Below are 19543 nucleotides of genomic sequence, written 5' to 3' on the forward strand. Positions count from 1 at the left end.
CACGGGATCCATCAGACCAAAAGGCACCATAACAGAAGGTGTTAAGGCAAAGGCTTTGTTCAACTATGCATGTGAATTGTGTGCCCCTGGTTTAGAAACGTGCAAGGAGGGTGTGTTATGCCAGGGAACGTGATCCAACGATGCACAGCCACGCCTGTCTTATACAAGGGCAGCCCATTCTCCTGGGAGATGGTGTTAATAATATACTTAGGCATGCCACACCGTTAGCAGTTTGCACTTTCTGTCTCTCCCCTCAGCCTTCTAGAGATGTGCCAGGTGCAGTATCATCTAGTTAGATATGTATTGGTGAAAGAGATGCTACAAGCTGTGGGACGGGTCTCAGTTTACTCTGCAGTCAGCAGGACCTACTAGCTAGGTTAACTGTGTTGTACACAAGTACTCTCCTTGTTTTACAGATGGAGAAACTGAGTCACAAAGAGAGTGGACTTGTCCCACAGCCATGGGTGTAAGAACTGAAATTAGAACCCAGGAGTTTGGGCTCTCAGTCCTACGCCCAAAATATGCACGACAATTTATCTACCTCCCAGGGGAGGCTGCGAGTCTTAGTTAAGGGAGTTCACATTGACCAGAAAGGCCCTAGAGAAGCACAAAGCATTAGTGCTGCAGGACCGACCAGGTATTAACGGAGGGGCGGGCAGGGGAAGTGTATTTCCACCGTCGAGCATTAATCAACAAAGATCACATTCATCTGGAAACTCCTCTGGTTTAAACCTTTTAATAACATTAATTTTTTCCCTCCTGGAAGTTTATCAGACTTTTACACAGGCGTGAAATGTTTTACTTTAAAAAACAAAAAAAGCAGAAATAAAAAAAGAAATAAAATTCACACATTTTGGGAAGTGCCTCAAGCCGAGCATCAAGAGGAATACACGGGCCCTTTCCTAGCCAGCAGTTCTGACTCTCGATTCCCAGTCCAAGCAGCTGCTGGCTTGGGTTCCTTGCTGGAGATGGGCAAGTGAGGCAAAGATTTGGAGTGGCTGCCTGGATGCTGGCTAAGCATGTAGCTCCCTGCTGCCATGGCCCCGGGCAGACTCTGGCATCTCGGGGGGTCTCCCGTACCCGGAGGTTGCTTGGGGTGGCAGAAGGCGGGCGAGCTCTTGTCGGGAGTGACGGAGGTGGAGCGGAAGAAGGGCGCAGGGGCCGTCAGGTTGTTGTGGAGGAAGAGAATGACCCCGCAAGCGTTTGGTCCGAGCAGGGCCTGGCTGAAAGCAGCATTCAAGTGCCCTAGGTTCGCCAGCCCCAGTGGCGGGTTGCAGATGGGTGAGGTGTGCATCCAGGTCAAGTTCATGGCAGACCAGTCGGCCAGAAAGCAGGCCTGCTCCCTCCACACCGCGTCAGCTTTGCCGTCGGCTGCGGCCGGGTCCGTGTGGTGCAGCTTCTCCACGGCGGGGTTTTGGGCAGAGTCTTCGCTGGGCACTGCGGGCTTTCCTCCGTAGCTGTCCACTGCTGAAGGCTTGGGGTGGGACTGCTGGAGGAGAGGGGAGAAAGGGGGCACCTCAGGCTGAGAGGGTATTGACTGCTACAGCCAATATGGCCGACCTGCCGGAGCTCCCTGCAAGGCCAACAGACGTGGCAAGAGCAGGCGAGGAGGCACCCACAGCTCCCATGGGGAGACCCGACAGACCTCTCGGCAACACATGGCCCTCACAGACCCCAGTCAAGCCCCTATAGGACCCACTTCACCCTTGTCCCCAGTGCAGCATGTGCCACAGAAGTTCCTCCCCCCAGCCAGCATGCCGCCTGCCGCAGACCCAGCTCCATCCCCATTCTGCTGGACCAAAGCTGTTACATGCTGCAGTTCTACTAGTAATTCCCACAAGGGCCGGTACCTCCAACCCTGCCAAACAGCACATCGCTCGGACAAGAACAGGCCTAGGGGAGCCTCACCTGTGGCCTTTAATCCATATACAGATGGAGGGGATTGAATAGTCCGGTTACCCAGCAAGGAAGCCCCCTTACCTTCGCCAGCTTGCGCGCATGCTCGGCTGGATTGGAATCAGGACAGGAACTGTTCAAGGCGACGTGAGGGAACCAAACTTTCAGCATCATTTCTACCTGCAGCAGGGTGCCCAGGTATCGCTCCCTGCAAGATGAGAAAAGAAACAGGGGGTTCCTCTCAAGCCAGGAGAGACCGTTGTGCCGTTTTACCCTGCTGAGCCCAGGATCGGTCACAGCCTGGCGCCTCGCGCGGGTATCTCACAATTAATGTGAGATAGGAGAGACAGTCAGGATCCTGCAGCAAGGAGACTGCCCTGTTATTCCGTACGGCTGCCTCTCTTTCAGAGACGCCTCCAAAACAGGCCAAGTTCCCCCAACAAAAAGATGGGCCTCAACTTTTAAGATCTGGGCTTTGAATTTCAAGTTACAGAATAGCAGAAATTCAGTACTTTGACACCCACCCCCCCTTTGCCCAAAAGGAACATCTCCCTTCCTCCCCAGGGCTTCCCTCTGCCACGGGATTAGAGATTTCAGTGAAGAAAAGAGACGAGGGTAGCAAGTGATTTGCGGTTTCAACATGTGCCAGGACTTGGCTCAGTTCGAAAGCCCAGAGGCATTTCCTAGGCTGTGTGCGACGGTGCAGTCCAGCGCTACCAGTCATGAGTGATTGCTGCCAGTGGGGGAATCAACCACCAGGAGTAGCAGAGTGATATTGCCAGGAAGAGTCCAGCTATTACTTTACTGACATCCAAGGCAGACCTCAGCCCCGGGGGTCTTCAACCTGGGGCACCTGCAGGTCAAACTGCAAGCGACCTGGGGCATCGACGTTCTCAATGAAACAGCACAGGAGTTCAGCGGGAAGTTTGCTGACACTAGAAACACTGGACAGAGTCTGTGCACTGTCTGGCTCTCCCTCCCGCAGCCAGTCACACACCAACCTCTGCTGAGCTCTTAGAATGATTTTGCGGAGGAGACTCTTACCCCATTTCTGGCTTTTGCAGGACTCCAACTATCCTCTGAATCCTGTCCATGGCCACGCTCCGCTGGAAGCTGCTTAACCCTGAGGGGGGAGAGAAACAGAGCAAGGCCCAGCTATTAGTTTACAGACAAACCGACCCAACTTTACTGCGCTAGGGCGCCTGGAGAGAAGACAGTCGCTTGGGAAGCCAGGGCCAGGCTGATTCAGCCTCCACACTGCTCAGACTCTGATTACCCAGGGGAGATTATGGAGAGATCACGCCAATTACATGCAGCGTGGACAGACACGAGAACCTAGCCCTCAGATTAGCTGGAGGAAAAGGCCAGCACAATGCAGGGGGGTTGAGACATTGTCATGTCTTTGCCCTCCCACTGCAGATACAGTGAATTGCAGCCTCTGCTCCTTGCAGCGGAGGCTGTTGTATTAGGAGAAGTCACCCCCGGAAAGGAGCCAGCATGGAAAAGGTTTGTATGCTGGAGAAGCAGGTGCCCCCGGGGCCCTATGAGCACCATGTGATGACTTTCTGAAGGGCAGGTATCACGCCACACCAGCTGCCTTCTTGCACGTTTATCCCGAGCCATAATCATTTCTTCACAGCCAAGAGTGGGCGTGACACAAGCAGGCAGCACGACACGTGTCCGGCTGATGGAAACTCGCACGCACGGAGACACGTGTACACAGCCCGCTGAGAGAGAAAGGAGAGCAGGCTCCCAGCGCCGAGCGGGAGCGTCAATGAAAGCCTGCTCTTTCATATTTCCAACAGCGTGTTATTAGGGCAGGAAAGCAGCGATACAAAGAGCAAGCAGTGCCCTGGGAATTTCTCAGCTCAGGCTGCGATCAATGCAGCTTACAATGGCCTTCTTTACTAGGCAATTTAGCACAGTCAACCCAGGAGCAGAAATTAAGATGAGGGCTCAGGAGAGTGCTATAAACGGAAAGAAGGAATTTAGGGAAGAAGATCTTGTAAGGGGAATAAGCTAGTGCCAACCGACTACACATTGGACCAGATCTGGCCCTTCAATTCTTTTCGGGGGCAGATTGGGCAGGAGAATAAAGGGAAAACAATGAGTGTCGGGTACCTAACGCACTAGCCTCTTAAGTACTGAGCAATGGTAAAGCATCCGTAGCTAGTATCCTAGAATGTATAGGATCTCAGAGCTGCGACACCCATTCGATCCTCAAATCCCTTCCCATTCCAGGGCAGGGCAGCCGCCTGCTAGCAGATGTGTTTACATATTAATCTGATTACAACAGGTGATTGAGCCATAGGGCAAAGCTGATGAAATGGCAACCCCACGCTGGGAAAAAAGTCAGAGGGATTGGGCCAGATCCTCAGCACAGATCTGCTGACTTCAGCGGAGCAGCACTGATTTATACCAGCGGGGGATCTCAACAACATTCAGGCTGAAAGATCCTTACCACTTACAGAGCACTTTACAAGTGTTAATGAATCCATAATGAAGGGCCAGATTCTGATCTCAATCCCATCAACGAAGAGTAAATTCACGGAAGTCAAAGGAGTTACCGTAGCGTAACAGAGCTCAGAATCTGGTCCTGGGACAAGGCATCTTTAGCACTGGGGTAAAGCCCTGGATACACCCTTATAGAGAGTGAGGAATTCTGCAGTCCAACACATGCACGTTATAGGAGGCAGCAGCCCCTCTTCCTCCCCAGGGTGGTGATTACAGGTCCTTAATCTATATGCGCAGCGAAGCATGGAAAGCGAATGAGAGATGCCACCGCTTTCCTCGGGGATGGGATCTCAGAACCAGACTGCCAAGCGTGCAGCGGCACAACTGGGGCCAGAGCACCCAACGCGCTCCGCTCCCAATGTGACACTTACGGCTGGGTTTTCAGCACCCAACGCGCTCAGCTCTTACAAACCGCCCCGGTCTCTCACCATGGCACTGGGCCAGGAGCAGATCGAGCCCTTTGGGGTTTTCTGTTCTCTCTCTAAAGTGGCAACTGCCGCGTGGGCAGCTAATTGCCAATCCCATCCCCCTCCCCGGCCGGAGGATCATACCCGTCCCCGCCACGCCTTCCTTTGCTCCCAACCCAGCCCCATCCTGAGGCCGTTTATGTCTCGGCACAGACGAGCGCTGGGTAAAGCTGTCTGCCCTGCTCCTTTTGGGGCTCCGGAAGGAACAAAGGGCTGATTGAAAGAGGGCGAGATTAAGAAGAAAAGGAGGTGAGGGGAAAAAAAAAACCCCTGCACCAGCCACACAAAGAGCTCACACAGGGGAAACCGCGCAGCGGGCGACTCCCGGAGCCAGGCAGCGGCTGTTTCTCACTGGTCCCCAATTCTCCCACTCTCTGAACGCCACTCCAGCAAGAAGCCAGGAGATGGCCACTGGCCTCTGATTTAGGGATCAAAACCGGGAGAGAGGGGAAATAATTCCCTGCGGTTCAATAGCCGCGTGGCGGCGTCAGACGCTCTGGGGAGGGACAAGCGCGAGGAACAGCACTTACCTCGTTTGTAGCGACCTCTCTTCAGCCCATTCAGAAGCTCCGCGAGAGGCCTGATGAAGCCCTGGAGTTCCCGGCACTGCAGAGAAGGAGCACAGAAAGTGAGCCAGCCCGTTCGGGACAATCTCCCTTCTGGGCTCCCCCCAGGCCCTCCGCATGCACCTCTCCCCGGCACATCCCTGGGGCTAGATTTGCACCTGATGCAGGACCCCTGTGCAGGGCGGCGAGGTGTGACTCTAAAGCACTCGTTTTAATCCCCAGTAATGCACTTATTACATCTTAGTTCATGACCCTCCTCAGACTGTAAGCTTTTGGGAGCAGAGACAGTCTTTGTTCTGAGTCTGTATAGCCCCTAGCACCAGGGTATGGTCCACGACTGGGGCTCTTACACGTTGCTGCAGTATCAATACTTAACACCACTAATCCTGAAGGGCTCATAGTGCTAATGCAAGTGACGGCAAGAATTCCAATTTCCATCCTTTCACTATTACGATGAAGCTGACCACCTGTTTTCCTTCCCCATGCTAGTCCTTCCCCACTGCCCTCAATTTTTTCCAGTCCACAGGGTGCCCAGCTCATATCTGAGTCTGCACTGGCCATGGCACATGGGAAACTGAGGCACGACCACCCTGACACTAACAACACAGACGGACAGATGTCCAGCAGGCTCACACCACGTATTCCACCCACCAGCTTCAGTGTGTACAGGGCCTTCGCTATTTGGTGCCATCAAAGGTCCAAAGAGGGCAAGGCTTTGCCAATGGCATTGGCGCATCAAGCCGGCAGGTGAGGAATCGCAGCCTGGATCAGGCCTCATGTCCCATTTGATCGCATGCTTCAGCCCTTCCCAGGTAACTCCCTCCCTGCTGACACCCGCTTCCCCCAGATATTCTCATGGAACTCACCTTCTGGGCAAACAGCCGGTCACCGTCGGTCAAGGGCAACGTTGGAGCTTCCTTCATCTCCGTTTCCCCGTTCCTTTGCCGTTTTAACCCGTGGACAGCGGGCTTTTCAGCATACTTGGGGTATTCCCTCTCCCCCGCAGGACGGATCAGATGCTTCCGTCCGCTCTCCACCCTCTTCTGGCTCAGAATCCTCCCGGCCAGGCTGCCATCCCCGTCCATCAAGTATGCGCAGGCGGAGGGGTATCTGCCTTCCAACGCCCCGGAAAACCGGCCGCACTGACTCGACGGCCGTTGTCTAGCAGAGCTCTGCAAAGTGGGTTTCGCTGTCCTGCGTTTGCAGTCCCGACCTGGCAGGCTGGGGCTAGTCCATGCCGACTTGGGAGAAAAGAGATTCCTCTCCCCTCTGGAGCGGGCGTCTCTCCGGCGGCTCAACCCGCCTGCCTCCTTCTCCACCTCGCTCTCGCTGTCCGACAGGAAGACGCCGAAGTCGTAACACTTGTCCTCTTCGTCGCTGGCGGCACTGTCGACTGAATACAGAGACTCGCAGGACGACATGCTGTTGGGGGACTCCATGACTGCGGGAACCTGTCAGGGACCAAAAACAGGCAAACAAATGAAGAAGCTGCCAGTAACAGCAACAAAAGATGCCTTCGAGATCCTACCGTTTGCCTCCCTGGCATCCCCAGACCCTACAGCAGCCCAGCATCTCTTAGCACTGCTGCTGAGCCAAGTTTATAGGAGGCTTTGGAATAATTTCCTCTGGGACAGCTAAAAATCAAGCTCTCCGCTGGTTCACTGCGGGGAGGTGGCTGAAAACAAAGGGGTAAAGACAAAGGGAGCCATATGGACCCTGTGCAGGTGCAGTTCCTGGATAGAGCTTGCCAGCAGAAGCTGGTCCAGACGTGACCAATCTGTTCCCATCAGGGGCTGCACCCGGACAAGGCACCCACTAGGTTTCATTGTTGGGGCAGCCAGAAGGGTGGGTGGATGCAGCGGGTGGGTGCCCAAGTCAGCTCCCAGACACTTGATGGGCGCGTGAGGCGGCGTGACATGCACGGAGCCTGAACTAGTGAGGGTGCAAAGTTCACAACAGGCTTCCCTGGCCGCCATCGGTGGCATTACTCCACGCAGAAGCATTACAGGATATGGACAACAAAAATCTCCTAGCAACCTCATTGCCACGGACACAGGCAGTTTCAAAATCAGTTGGGAAAAAGCTACATTTCCTGCCTGGTTTTACAGCACAGTCTGCTAAATATTAAGAAGGGGGAACACAATTCTTATGTGTATTAAGGTAGCAGAAGGAACCCTATTCAGGGACCAGGACCTTCCCCCTTGGAGAAGGGTTGCTTCCACTTGGACAAACTGAAACATATAACATGGTGTTTCATTTTCTGGCTCTCCTGTACAGGTGCTGCAAGGTTTGGGTTGCAAACACAGGAGGGGAAAGGTTTCAAACAAAACAAAAACTGGCATTAAACACACACACTCCCTCTCTGATCGGTCTTAGCTTCTTAGTAAGACCTCTTTTCTGCAGAACCAAATTGACCCGTTAAACCACTTCTGTGGTGCATCAAGAAAATGTTCACTAAGCGAAAACGTTAGCAACCCTTGGGTACAAATATGAACAATAACAATGTAACACTAGAGTGATATTAGTCCGTGTCCTTTCGATTTGGACTGGTATAAAATGAACGGCTCATAAGTCAATATACTTAAACACAAGTGCCCACCAGACAGGAAACAAGTGAATTTAAAGAAGTCAGAGAATCTTGGAGCTGTTCAATGGAAGAGTTAAACCCGGCCCTTGAAGGTAAAATAAGCAGAGGACAAACCACACATCTAACTGATAAAAGGTTTCTCCAAGACACTAGAGATAAGAGCAGGGTGTGCCAGTCTGATTCGAAAGGGTCTATCTGGCTGACTCAATGCAGTCAGCACCTGCAGTCTCTGTAACAGAGCACTGGCCCCAGCTACTGGGCAACACAGGATCATAAACGTAGGGAAGGCAGGGCTCCAGCCTTCCCACGCTCCCCATCACTGCAGGCAGACAAAAATCTGTAACCCTTTCAAGCATGGAGACAAAGATAAGAAGCTTCTACGCTTTATGCTCCTGCCGTTTTAGACAGATGCCAACTGCCAACCCACAGCAGCTACCCTGCTGCCAGCCAAACGGCTGGAGAGAAATCAACAACCCCCAAGGGAGAAATGCGGCATTTCACCCGAAAATTGGCCAACAGAGAATGGCAGGCAGGGAGAAGTCTTGGAGAGGCTGTTTCTAAGGGCATGCTTCACCGAGCCAATGTCATGAAATAGTCACAAGTGGCTTCCACCCCCAAAGATCCCAAACCACCCACAAGATACACAGCATCGCTAAGATCCCTGCCATCCTGCACACACACACACACACAGGATTTTTGGTATACACACGTCTTGTTGGTTTTTAGGTCTAGCCCAACGCACCTACACAGGTAGCCCTCCGGGACTCAATAAACGGATGAAGGACCGTGTCCACCTTGCTGGGAATTCAATCTGCCTGGGTGTTTCCTGGTCTGGTGCTGGGCTCTCTCTGCAGCGGCACAGGCAAAGGGAGAGGTTTCCAAGCGCAGCAGGTGTTTTATCCAAGGCAGCTGGGGAGCGACAGGGGCAAGTTAACCTACAAACTGCCATCAGCTGTTTTTGCGGTTCAGAGTGACTTGGCGGTGACTCAGTGGAGGAGTGGGGGGTCCCCGCTCTCTTTGCTACAGAACATTCCCTTCTCCCTATACCTCGTGTCTCTTCCCGAAGTAATCAACCCTCTGGTGCCACACGCCAGCCTCAGCCGCATCCCCGCTTCGACAAAACCAGTTACACCCCTCTAACATCAGAGGGGTAGCTGTGTTAGTCTAACTTCAGAGTCAGCAACACCCTCCAGTCCCTTTGCTAAAGAAACCGACCCGTTATTCTTGGAACTCAGTAGGAGATCTCAAGTAGGAGCCCACACGGCAGTTCCTTCCTCCCCAGCAAACCTTCCACTAAACCCGCCCAGGTTCACCACCCTGAGAATCAGAGTCATTCCTCCTTCCCTTCACCCAGTATTGGATCCAGAGCCTAGCAAGCACCTTGCCTGCAACACATCCAGCCACCACCGCACGTTGCTGACCTAGATTGAACACGCATCCGACACCAAGAGTCGTGCTGTCTGGATGGCTGCTGCAATCATGGACACGGCTGTCCCCATGCCACGCGACACAATGAGCTCTGCACGCTGGTCAAATTCTCACACACGCAGCCCCTGCCTCCCCTTCTGCAAGCAGGAACACACTCTCCCTGGCCCTTCCCTCTCCAACGCGCACACACACATGCACGCCCTGCATGCCCCCCCTCCCCCGCCATTCACGCACTCATCCCAGCACACACACTACTCACGTGTTACACACTCAAGTCACTGCCATTCACAGCCCGCCCCTCCCTGCCATTCAGGCACACACAGTCCTTGCACCCCTCGTGCAGAACGCCCTGCACACTAGGGCGACCAGACAGCAAATGTGAAAAATCGGGTTGGGGGTGGGGGAGTAACAGGCACCTATATAAGACAAAGCCCCAAATATCAGGTCTGTCCCTATAAAATCAGGACATCTGGTCACCATATCCCCCCTCCCTTCCACACTCAGGTCACCACCGTTCAGACACAGGGCAGGTTAATCCCTTCCCCACTCCATTGCTCTAAGCCCCATGCGTGCTCCCAGGGGTCAGGGCTGCTCCTGGGATCGGTGGGGAGCTGCAATGCTTGCACCCCGGGATCTGGACTGGACTCCTCTGTGCCCAGGGACAATGCCAGGATCCAGACACTCCACAGAAAAGCAGAGGGGTGCGTGTCTGGATCCCCACATTCCGGTCAGAAAAGAGAATCCTCCCAGGGGGCGCACATGCCGGGTGTGGGGGGGGGAGAAATCCTGATCCCCCCCCAAGGGCGCAGGCTCCTTTCACCTGATCCTGGCCAGGGGCAGAGGGGAGGAGCCCGATCCCTGATGCCAGCGGGTCACAGGCTGGGGGGTGGGGAGGAGCCCGATCCCTGATGCCGGGGAGGGGGGGGGGGGAAGAGCCTGATCCCTGATACCAGCGAGTCCTAGGCTGAGCGAGTTGGGGGGAGGAGCCCGATCCCTGATGCCGGCGGGTCCCGGGCTGGGGGGGGCGGGGGAGGAGGGGCCCGATCCCTGATGCCGGCGGGTCGCGGGCTGGGGGGGGCGGGGGAGGAGCCCGATCCCTGATGCCGGCGGGTCCCGGGCTGGGGGGGGCGGGGGAGGAGGGGCCCGATCCCTGATGCCGGCGGGTCACGGGCTGGGGGTGGGGGGGGAGGAGCCCGAACCCTGTTGCCGGCGGGTCGCGGGCTGGGGGTGGGGGGGGAGGAGCCCGATCCCTGTTGCCGGCGGGTCGCGGGCTGGGGGGGGGGGGGAGGAGCCCGATCCCTGATGCCGGCGGGTCCCGGGCTGGGGGGGGGCGGGGGAAGAGGAGCCCGATCCCTGATGCCGGCGGGTCACGGGCTGGGGGGGGCGGGGGAAGAGGAGCCCGATCCCTGTTGCCGGCGGGTCCCGGGCTGGGGGGGAGGAGCCCGATCCCTGTTGCCGGCGGGTCGCGGGCTGGGGGGGAGGAGCCCGATCCCTGATGCCGGCGGGTCGCGGGCTGGGGGGGAGGAGCCCGATCCCTGATGCCGGCGGGTCGCGGGCTGGGGGGGAGGAGCCCGATCCCTGATGCCGGCGGGTCGCGGGCTGGGGGGGAGGAGCCCGATCCCTGATGCCGGCGGGTCGCGGGCTGGGGGGGAGGAGCCCGATCCCTGATGCCGGCGGGTCGCGGGCTGGGGGGGAGGAGCCCGATCCCTGATGCCGGCGGGTCGCGGGCTGGGGGGGAGGAGCCCGATCCCTGATGCCGGCGGGTCGCGGGCTGGGGGGAGGAGCCCGATCCCTGATGCCGGCGGGTCGCGGGCTGGGGGGGAGGAGCCCGATCCCTGATGCCGGCGGGTCGCGGGCTGGGGGGGAGGAGCCCGATCCCTGATGCCGGCGGGTCGCGGGCTGGGGGGGAGGAGCCCGATCCCTGATGCCGGCGGGTCGCGGGCTGGGGGGGAGGAGCCCGATCCCTGATGCCGGCGGGTCGCGGGCTGGGGGGGAGGAGCCCGATCCCTGATGCCGGCGGGTCGCGGGCTGGGGGGGAGGAGCCCGATCCCTGATGCCGGCGGGTCGCGGGCTGGGGGGGAGGAGCCCGATCCCTGATGCCGGCGGGTCGCGGGCTGGGGGGGAGGAGCCCGATCCCTGATGCCGGCGGGTCGCGGGCTGGGGGGGAGGAGCCCGATCCCTGATGCCGGCGGGTCGCGGGCTGGGGGGGAGGAGCCCGATCCCTGATGCCGGCGGGTCGCGGGCTGGGGGGGAGGAGCCCGATCCCTGATGCCGGCGGGTCGCGGGCTGGGGGGGAGGAGCCCGATCCCTGATGCCGGCGGGTCGCGGGCTGGGGGGGAGGAGCCCGATCCCTGATGCCGGCGGGTCGCGGGCTGGGGGGGAGGAGCCCGATCCCTGATGCCGGCGGGTCCTGGGCTGGGGGGGGGGAGGAGGAGCCCGATCCCTGATGCCGGCGGGTCGCGGGCTGGGGGCGGGGGGGGAGCCCGATCCCAGGAGCCGGCGGGTCGCGGGCTGGGGGGGGAGGAGCCCGATCCCTGGTGTCGGCGGGTCGCAGGCTGGGGGGGGGGGGGGAGAGGAGCCCGATCCCTGGTGCCGGCGGGTCGCGGGCTGGGGGAGAGGGGGGGGGGAGGAGCCCGATCCCTGGTGCCGGCGGGTCGCGGGCTGGGGGTGGGGGGGGAGGAGCCCGATCCCTGGTGCCGGCGGGTCGCGGGCTGGGGGTGGGGGGGAGGAGCCCGATCCCTGGTGCCGGCGGGTCGCGGGCTGGGGGCGAGGAGCCCGATCCCTGGTGCCGGCGGGTCCTGGGCTGGCTGAGGGGGGAGGAGCCCGATCCCGGCCGGGGACGAACGGGGGGGTCCCGATCCCTGGTGTCCGCCCCCCGGCCAGGGGTTCTCACACCGCAGCGGCTCCCGGCTCCCCGCCCGAGCCCCGCGTCCGTCCGGCCCCCTAGATCCCAGCGAGCCTCCAGCTCCTCACCTGATCTCGTTCCCAGCTCCGCTCCCTCTGCTCTGTCCCCGGGGCGGCTCCGGCTCCGCTCCACACCCTGCCCGTCCCAGTCCCCAGCCCGGCGCCCGGTCCCCGCCCCCGGCTCAGTGCGGGCGCCACGCGGCCACGTGCGGCCCGGCACGTGCCTCCCGCTGGGCCCCGCCCGCCCCGCTCCCATTGGCTCCCCGAGCCCACTCAGGGTCGCCGGCCCCCGCCCTAGAGCCACGCCCCGTGCCCCTAATTGGAGCTCGGCTGCTCCCCCGCAGCCCAATGGCGGAGCGGCGCTGAACCGATTGGCCGGGAGGGTGGGGCTGGCTCGAGGCCACGCCCCTACATGTGGCTGCGGGAGCTAGACGCAGGGGTCTGGGGGCGGGGCAATGGGAAAGGACACGCCCCTTTGTGTCAGCCTGCCGCATGGAAGGGGGCTGGGCAGGATGGGCGGGGACGTGATGCGGGACTCATGGACAATGGGCAGAGGAGAGTGCGTGATAGGGGATCCATGGGGGGTAATGGGGCAGAGGAGGGGGCGTGATAGGGGATCCATGGGGGGTAATGGGGCAGAGGAGGGGGCGTGATAGCGGATCCGTAGGAGGTACTGGGGCAGAGGAGGAGGTGTGATAGGGGATCCATGGGGGGTAATGGGGCAGAGGAGGGGGCGTGATAGCGGATCCATGGGGGGTAATGGGGCAGAGGAGGGGGCGTGATAGGGGATCCGTAGGGGGTAATGGGGCAGAGGAGGGGGCGTGATAGGGGATCCATGGGGGGCAATGGGGCAGAGGAGGGGGCGTGATAGGGGATCCATGGGGGGTAATGGGGCAGAGGAGGGGGCGTGATAGGGGATCCATAGAGGGAAATGGGGCAGAGGAGGGGGCGTGATAGCGGATCCATGGGGGGTAATGGGGCAGAGGAGGGGGCGTGATAGGGGATCCATGGGGGTAATGGGGCAGAGGAGGGGGCGTGATAGGGGATCCATGGGGGGTAATGGGGCAGAGGAGGGGGCGTGATAGGGGATCCATGGGGGTAATGGGGCAGAGGAGGGGGCGTGATAGGGGATCCATGGGGGGTAATGGGGCAGAGGAGGGGGCGTGATAGGGGATCCATGGGGGGTAATGTGACAGAGGAGGGGGCGTGATAGGGGATCCATGGGGGTAATGGGGCAGAGGAGGGGGCGTGATAGGGGATCCATGGGGGGTAATGGTTCAGAGGAGGGGGCGTGATAGGGGATCCATAGAGGGAAATGGGGCAGAGGAGGGGAAGCTGGTGAAGGCACAAGAGGAGACCATAGGGGCTAGGGGGAGGAGAGAAATGGCGGGACTAGAGGACCACAGGGGGTTTGGAGGCAGTGGAGGTGGGGCTCAGAAGAGGAAGCGGCTGGAGGACACAGAGAGGAGAGGGGCTGGAAGGACTGGGGAGACAGGAGAGGGGATGGTGGGCTGCAATCCCCAGCAGGGATAGGAGGGGGTTATGGCTGGGGAAACAGTCAGTGGAGAGGCCAGGGGATGCTGCAGGGAAGCAAGAGAAATGGGATGGGAGAAGTTCATGGGTGGGAGGGAGATGGGGAGAGGGGTATGGCAGGGTATGTGCATGGGGGCTGCTAAAGGGACAGCAGCAGGGCCAAGGAGCATGAGGGGAAGGAGACAGGTGGATGAGGAAAGAGAAGGGAAGAAAGGGAAGAGCAGAAGAGATGGGGGAGGAGAGGGGTGGGAGTTGTGGAGAGGAGCTGGTGAAGCCTTAACCTGCCCTGCAGCTGCCTCGGCCTGATGGTACAAGAAGCCCGTTCCCTGTACCCAGGCTAGGCACATGAACCTATTTGCCTCAAAAGATGACGCTCCCCAAAGTCTCTTTGGTCTGATGGCTTTTTTAAATGAACAATGACTCCTCTTGTGCTTCCTGCTGAGGTTACGTGGTAAAGGTGGGTGCTGGCCAGGGGCCCAGTGCCGTCCCACACGCAAGTTCAGCTCTGTAAGGCGCTGGGCGCTGCAGATACTATTGTCCTGGTAATGAGTCAGTAGGAATAAAGGGCACACAGCACTGCAAAGCCTGGAGCTTGTCTCTATATATCCAAGCCCTTAAGCGCATGCTTAAGTCCCCTGACTTCAGAGGGGAGTTAAAGGTAATGTATGTGCTTAAATGCTTTGCTGAATTAGGGCCTTAATGGGCATAATAAACCTTACTGCTGCGTGCATGCTCATGACCTCCAGTGTCATGCCACTGTGACTGCATGCGGGGGCATATAGCCAACTCTTTTATGGCCCTGGGATGTGGCAAAAGCGTCAGCAAAGTGGCTTTTGTTTTAAAGTGCTGTTATATGCTGTGGGTTGGCAGAGGTCTATTATTCTATGTTCCCGGCTGCTGACATCAGTATCAGTTGTGCACATAATGTAAAGGTAACCTGTGATCTGTCACTGCCGATCTGTTCCCCCTCTACAGGCTGTGATGCTCAGCACTTACTAAGCTGGCCTAAATGTGCTAAAACATGCTGTAGGGAATGATCCTGCACTGGAGGGGAGATCGTACATCCAGTTCCAACCGGTCTGTTCCATCTCTGGGTTGAATTCCTATTAATGTTCCCATCCAGTAATTTGTAATCAATTACTCCGTCCTCACTTTCCAGAGGGAGAAACTGAGCCAAAGATACAGGAAGTGACTTGCATCTCACCGCACAGTGAGTCAGTGGCAGAGCTGGGAACAGAACCCAGGTGTTCTCATTGCTCTAAAAACCAGACCTCACTTTCCTCCAGAGCTGGAAAGTAGAAGATGCCTGACACTGTTCGGCCCCGATCCTGAGTGGATCCCTTGGCTGTTGCTGTAATATGAATGGAAGGGGAGTTCATTTGTGTTTTGTAACTATCTTCAATTAAAGAACAATTCTAAGAGGAATATGGCTGTTCTTTCTCCCTGTACTGCAGCTGGAAGTCCGTGTTTGATATTTATAAACTGAAATACATACCTAAGTACAATGCTGGGAAATTTGAATATTCTGGGCATAAGTAGATTTGGGGGTCAGATTCACTCTAGGGTGAATCTACTCACTTCTGTGGATTTACACCATGGACGAATTCGATGCTTTGATTAGTATGCATGCAGCCTCTTTGGAGTAGGATTTGTTCTCTGATTATTATTCTCTGTAAGTGATTCAAATAGTCCACTATGTTTATTCAATGCACACAACATTAAAGGGACAGCATCAGCCTTGTTTAGGGTCCCCAACAGAGATTTACTTATGAAAACCAACACACACAAAAAGCGAGCGAGAGAGAGAGATGCTACAAAACTGAACATGAATAGAGATGTCGCTGTGATTTATTCAATGAGAGCTTGGTTCGTTCCATGCTTCTCGGGCAGTGATGGCAGCCTTGTGCATTAGAGCCCTGCACTGAACCTGACTGCAACCAACAAGTGATATTGATCAGCTTACCTTTCCTGTCCAACCTGAGTGAAATGCAAACAGGAAACCAACCTCATTGGTGCCAAAAGCAAGCTGGATTTTCTTTAACCACTCTCTTTTAAGACTCTAAGATGGAGTTAGTGATAACACAGGCAAGGGTCTGATTCTGTTCCCCAGGGAGAACTTCATAAACTCCAATGTGTACTACATCAGAGGAAAGCCAGGATCAATGAGGTGAAAACCTGGAACATATACATATACAATTTTTCTGTTACCTCGACAGCATCCCTGAAAACTAAACTGATTAAAATCAAAGGAAAAACAACAGAGATTAGAAAAACTTTCCATCTATCTGATTTGATTTCTCTCACTCCCTCACCATATGAATCCATCCATCCATCCACATTCATACCCTTTTGTGTATCTATTCATCCATCGCCATACACACCCATCTGTCTATCTGGATATCTTTTATACTGTGCCTGTCACTGTGGGATCTAGTGCTGCTTGTGTCTCTCTTGAGCATCTTGTAGGGTTGTGCAGAATCTAGCGGAGTCGGAGGTCTCAATTCCTTTTTACTGTGCAAACTCAGCCTCCTCTCTGGGTTTCCAGCCCGTTCCTTCGCAGTGGAACCGTGATTCTCCAGCAGCCTCCATGTTTAAAATCCACTGGCAGTGCTGTGACTGCTCGTGGTCTGATGTCACCAATGCTCCATCCATGTCCAGAAAGCTGAAGAGAGTGAAACCCTGGCCAATGACTTCTGCAGCTTGTGGTGCTATTGTGGTACAGCTTGTTAAGTAGAGGGGAACTAACCCTGTGCTTTTTCTTATAACATGGACTCTTGAGCACAAAACAGATCCAGGCAAAATCTTAAAAACACAGGCCTGCAGTGAGGCTAGCTGCTATCAAGAGCAAGAGACAAGGCGTCTCCTTGCAAACCATTTTCTGTTCATCTCAGGTGAGACAAGGACCTGAGTTCATGACATGTTAGTCTCTAAGGTACCACAAGTACTCCTGTTCTTTTGGCCATTAAAGATTCCATTTAGCAAAGGAAGGGCTGTGGCTGTTCCCCTGGAGTTCCCCCTGGTTAAGTCTCCCTGTGGATTCCCTCTGCAGGTATGGGGGTTTTCTTTACTTCCCAGCCCAAACTGTCATGCAGCGTCTGTGCACTGATAAGTGGTTGTCTCTTTCCAAGCTCTGTGAGAGTGAAGGATTGTCCTTCAGGCCAGGCCTCGCTTACAGGCAGCCCCCCAACCTGAAACAAACACTCACCAGCAACTACACACCACACAAGAACCCAGGAACCAAACCCTGCAACAAACCTGGTGCCAACTCTGTCTGCATATCTGTTCAAGGGACACCATCTACAGGTGCCAACTTTCGTTGGCTCCGGTGGGTGCTCACGCCCCCCGGCCCCGCCCCGACTCCGTCCCCTCCCTGCCCCTATTGGACCCCTCCCCAAATCCCTGCCCTGGCCCCGCCTCTTCCCTGAGGGCACCACGTTCCTCCTCCTCCCCCCTCCCTCCCAGCGCTTGCTGTGTGAATCAGCTGTTTCGCAGCGCAAGTGCTGGGAGGGAGTGGGGAGAAGCAGGACACCGCGGTGCGCTCAGGGGAGGAGGTGGAGGCGGAGCAGAGGTAGAGGTGAGCTGGGGTGGGAGGGTGAGGCAGGGCACTGCCAGTGGGTGCAGAGCACCCACCAATTTTTCCCCCTGGGTGCTCCAGCCTCGGAGCACCCATAGAGTCGGCATCTATGACACCATCATAGGACCTAACCTATCAGCCACACCATCAGGGACTTGTTCACCTGCACATCTACCAATGTGATATCTGCCATCATGTGCCAGCAATGCCCCTCTGCCATGTACATTGGCCAGACCGGACAGTCACTACGCAAAAGAATAAATGGACACAAATCTGACATCAGGAATTATAACCTTCAAAAACCAGTAGGAGAACACTTCAATCTCCCTGGTCACTCAATAACAGACTTAAAAGTGGCAATTCTTCAACAAAACAACTTCAAAAACAGACTAATGAGAAACTGAAGAACTGGAATTAATTTGCAACCTGGACACCATCAAATTAGGCCTGAATAAAGACTTGGAGTGGATGGGTCATTACAAAAACTAATTTCCCCATACTGTTACTCACACCTTCTTGTCAACTGTTTGAAATGGGCCACCTTCATTACCACTACAATAGTGATTTTTCTGACCCCCATACTTGGTAAGGCAACGCCCATCTTTTCATGTACTGTGTATATATATCTGCTGCTGTATTTTCCACTCCATGCATCCGATGAAGTGGGTTTTAGCGCACGAAAGCTTATGCCCAAATAAATTTGTTAGTCTCTAAGGTCCCACAAGGACTCCTTGTTCTTTTTGCTGATACAGACTAACATGGCTACCACTCTGAAACCTGTCACCAAATAAATAATGTTGCCATTGCAGTTTTTGGTCAGCAAAGGGTTACCTAGTCCACACCCAAGGAGACATATGAGTAGTTATATAAGGGCACACTATAGACAACAAGTATTCCCGAGAGGGTATGTGGTTAGAGGAAGGGAATGGCTGTCCTGGGTTCTATTCCTGGCACTGGAAGAGAGTGCAGACTACTGGTTAGAATGGGGAAACTGTAAGTCAGGATTCCTGGGTGTTAGGCCCGACTCTGTCCACGAACAGCTATGTGACCTTGATAAAGTCTCTTCAAGTCTTTGTGCCTCAGTTTCCCCAACCTATAAACTGAGTATAATAATGAATGACCCCAAAGGAGCAAGGCAGGCTGGGAAGTCGGGTTGATGCCTGCACGGCAACACGCCCGGCCAATGTGCTATATAAGTGCTGAGTATTATGAAACAGATCCATGTCAAAGCTGGCAGCATAAGAACTGGAACAGTTTGTAACCCGGATGATTCTTCTCGGGTCAATACAGTAGTTGCTTCTTGGCTTGCATTCCTGGGGAGAGGAACGAAGCTAGCGCACCCCCATGCTAGCAGTTGTTTGTAATGAAGGGAGCTGACCCTGCCCTAGGCACCACCAATAACACTCAGTCGCTGACCCAGGACAGACAGGCAGGCTCCAGAGTGGGAAGAAGGATCTGAGCCCCAGCAGCAGACGGATGCCAGGAAAATCTGCACCAAGTGAGCAGTGCTGGAAACGTGCGCTGATCCCTCCTCGAGTCTGTTACATAAGGGGTAGTTGCGAGTTTAATCAAAAAATCTGAGAAGAGGACATAGCGTTCTCCCAGCTCTGTTGCGTCGGCCCCTCCCCAGCTGCTGGGAACAAGGTGGTTTAGTCAGCACAGGCGTAAATAAATAAACACAGAGCCAGGTTGGTGGCTGCCAGCCAACTGGGGGAAGAGCACGCCTGGCTGGGCTGTTGCGTCAGGGGAGCTGGCTCCTTTTTGAGTGGGTGGCTTGCAGCGGGGGGCTTGCAGGGGCTGGGAACGGGACGCAGAGCCTGGGTGTCTCTTGGGGGGCTGCTGGCTCTGAGCCAGCCCAAGGCTTTGAGTTGGGGCCTTGCTGCCCTGTGTCACAGCCCCCTACTTCTGGCTGCTCGGGGGTGGGGGAGGAGTGCGTGGGAAGGAGAGGCAGAAAAGAACTGGAGGGCTGCCCCACCCCACCTTCTAAAGTGTGGGGGTCACGGTAAGAGGGTTGTCGCCCCCATCCTCCCAGAAGTGCCTAGTCCTTTGCTTTCTATTAGGATCTCAGAGCCCT

At 56.2% G+C, this 19543-nt stretch overlaps 1 protein-coding gene across 3 annotated transcripts; it reads right to left on the reverse strand.

Annotated features, from left to right (window-relative positions):
• Positions 1 to 720: 720 nt before the first annotated feature.
• CIART (circadian associated repressor of transcription) lies at positions 721 to 12540 on the reverse strand. Of its 3 annotated transcripts, none has more exons than XM_044991392.1 (7): positions 12432 to 12540; positions 8773 to 8939; positions 6310 to 6894; positions 5408 to 5483; positions 2941 to 3019; positions 1981 to 2104; positions 721 to 1489 (listed from the first exon to the last, which is right to left on the reverse strand). In XM_044991392.1, exons 3-7 carry the CDS (start codon positions 6880 to 6882, stop codon positions 878 to 880), a joined length of 1464 nt encoding a protein of 487 aa, XP_044847327.1. In that variant the 5' UTR covers positions 6883 to 6894; positions 8773 to 8939; positions 12432 to 12540; the 3' UTR covers positions 721 to 877. The 3 variants fall into 3 exon arrangements, with proteins under 3 accessions (XP_044847327.1, XP_044847326.1, XP_044847328.1); XM_044991391.1 differs by lacking the exon at positions 12432 to 12540 and adding an exon at positions 9452 to 10183; XM_044991393.1 differs by lacking the exon at positions 8773 to 8939.
• Between the last annotated feature and the right edge of the window lie 7003 nt (positions 12541 to 19543).

The sequence above is a fragment of the Mauremys mutica genome, chromosome 17, assembly GCF_020497125.1.
Source record: "Mauremys mutica isolate MM-2020 ecotype Southern chromosome 17, ASM2049712v1, whole genome shotgun sequence".
In the NCBI taxonomy this organism is placed as follows: domain Eukaryota; kingdom Metazoa; phylum Chordata; order Testudines; family Geoemydidae; genus Mauremys; species Mauremys mutica.

Bases quoted from the DNA above. Each gene is read 5' to 3' on its own strand.
- CIART (XM_044991393.1), bottom strand. From the start codon at position 6,882: ATGGAGTCCCCCAACAGCATGTCGTCCTGCGAGTCTCTGTATTCAGTC. The intron at 5,484-6,309 runs GTGAGTTCCATG...CCTTCTCTGCAG, and splicing joins ACCGGCTGTTTGCCCAGAAG to TGCCGGGAACTCCAGGGCTT. The intron at 3,020-5,407 runs GTAAGTGCTGTT...CTCCCCCCTCAG, and splicing joins GAGAGGTCGCTACAAACGAG to GGTTAAGCAGCTTCCAGCGG.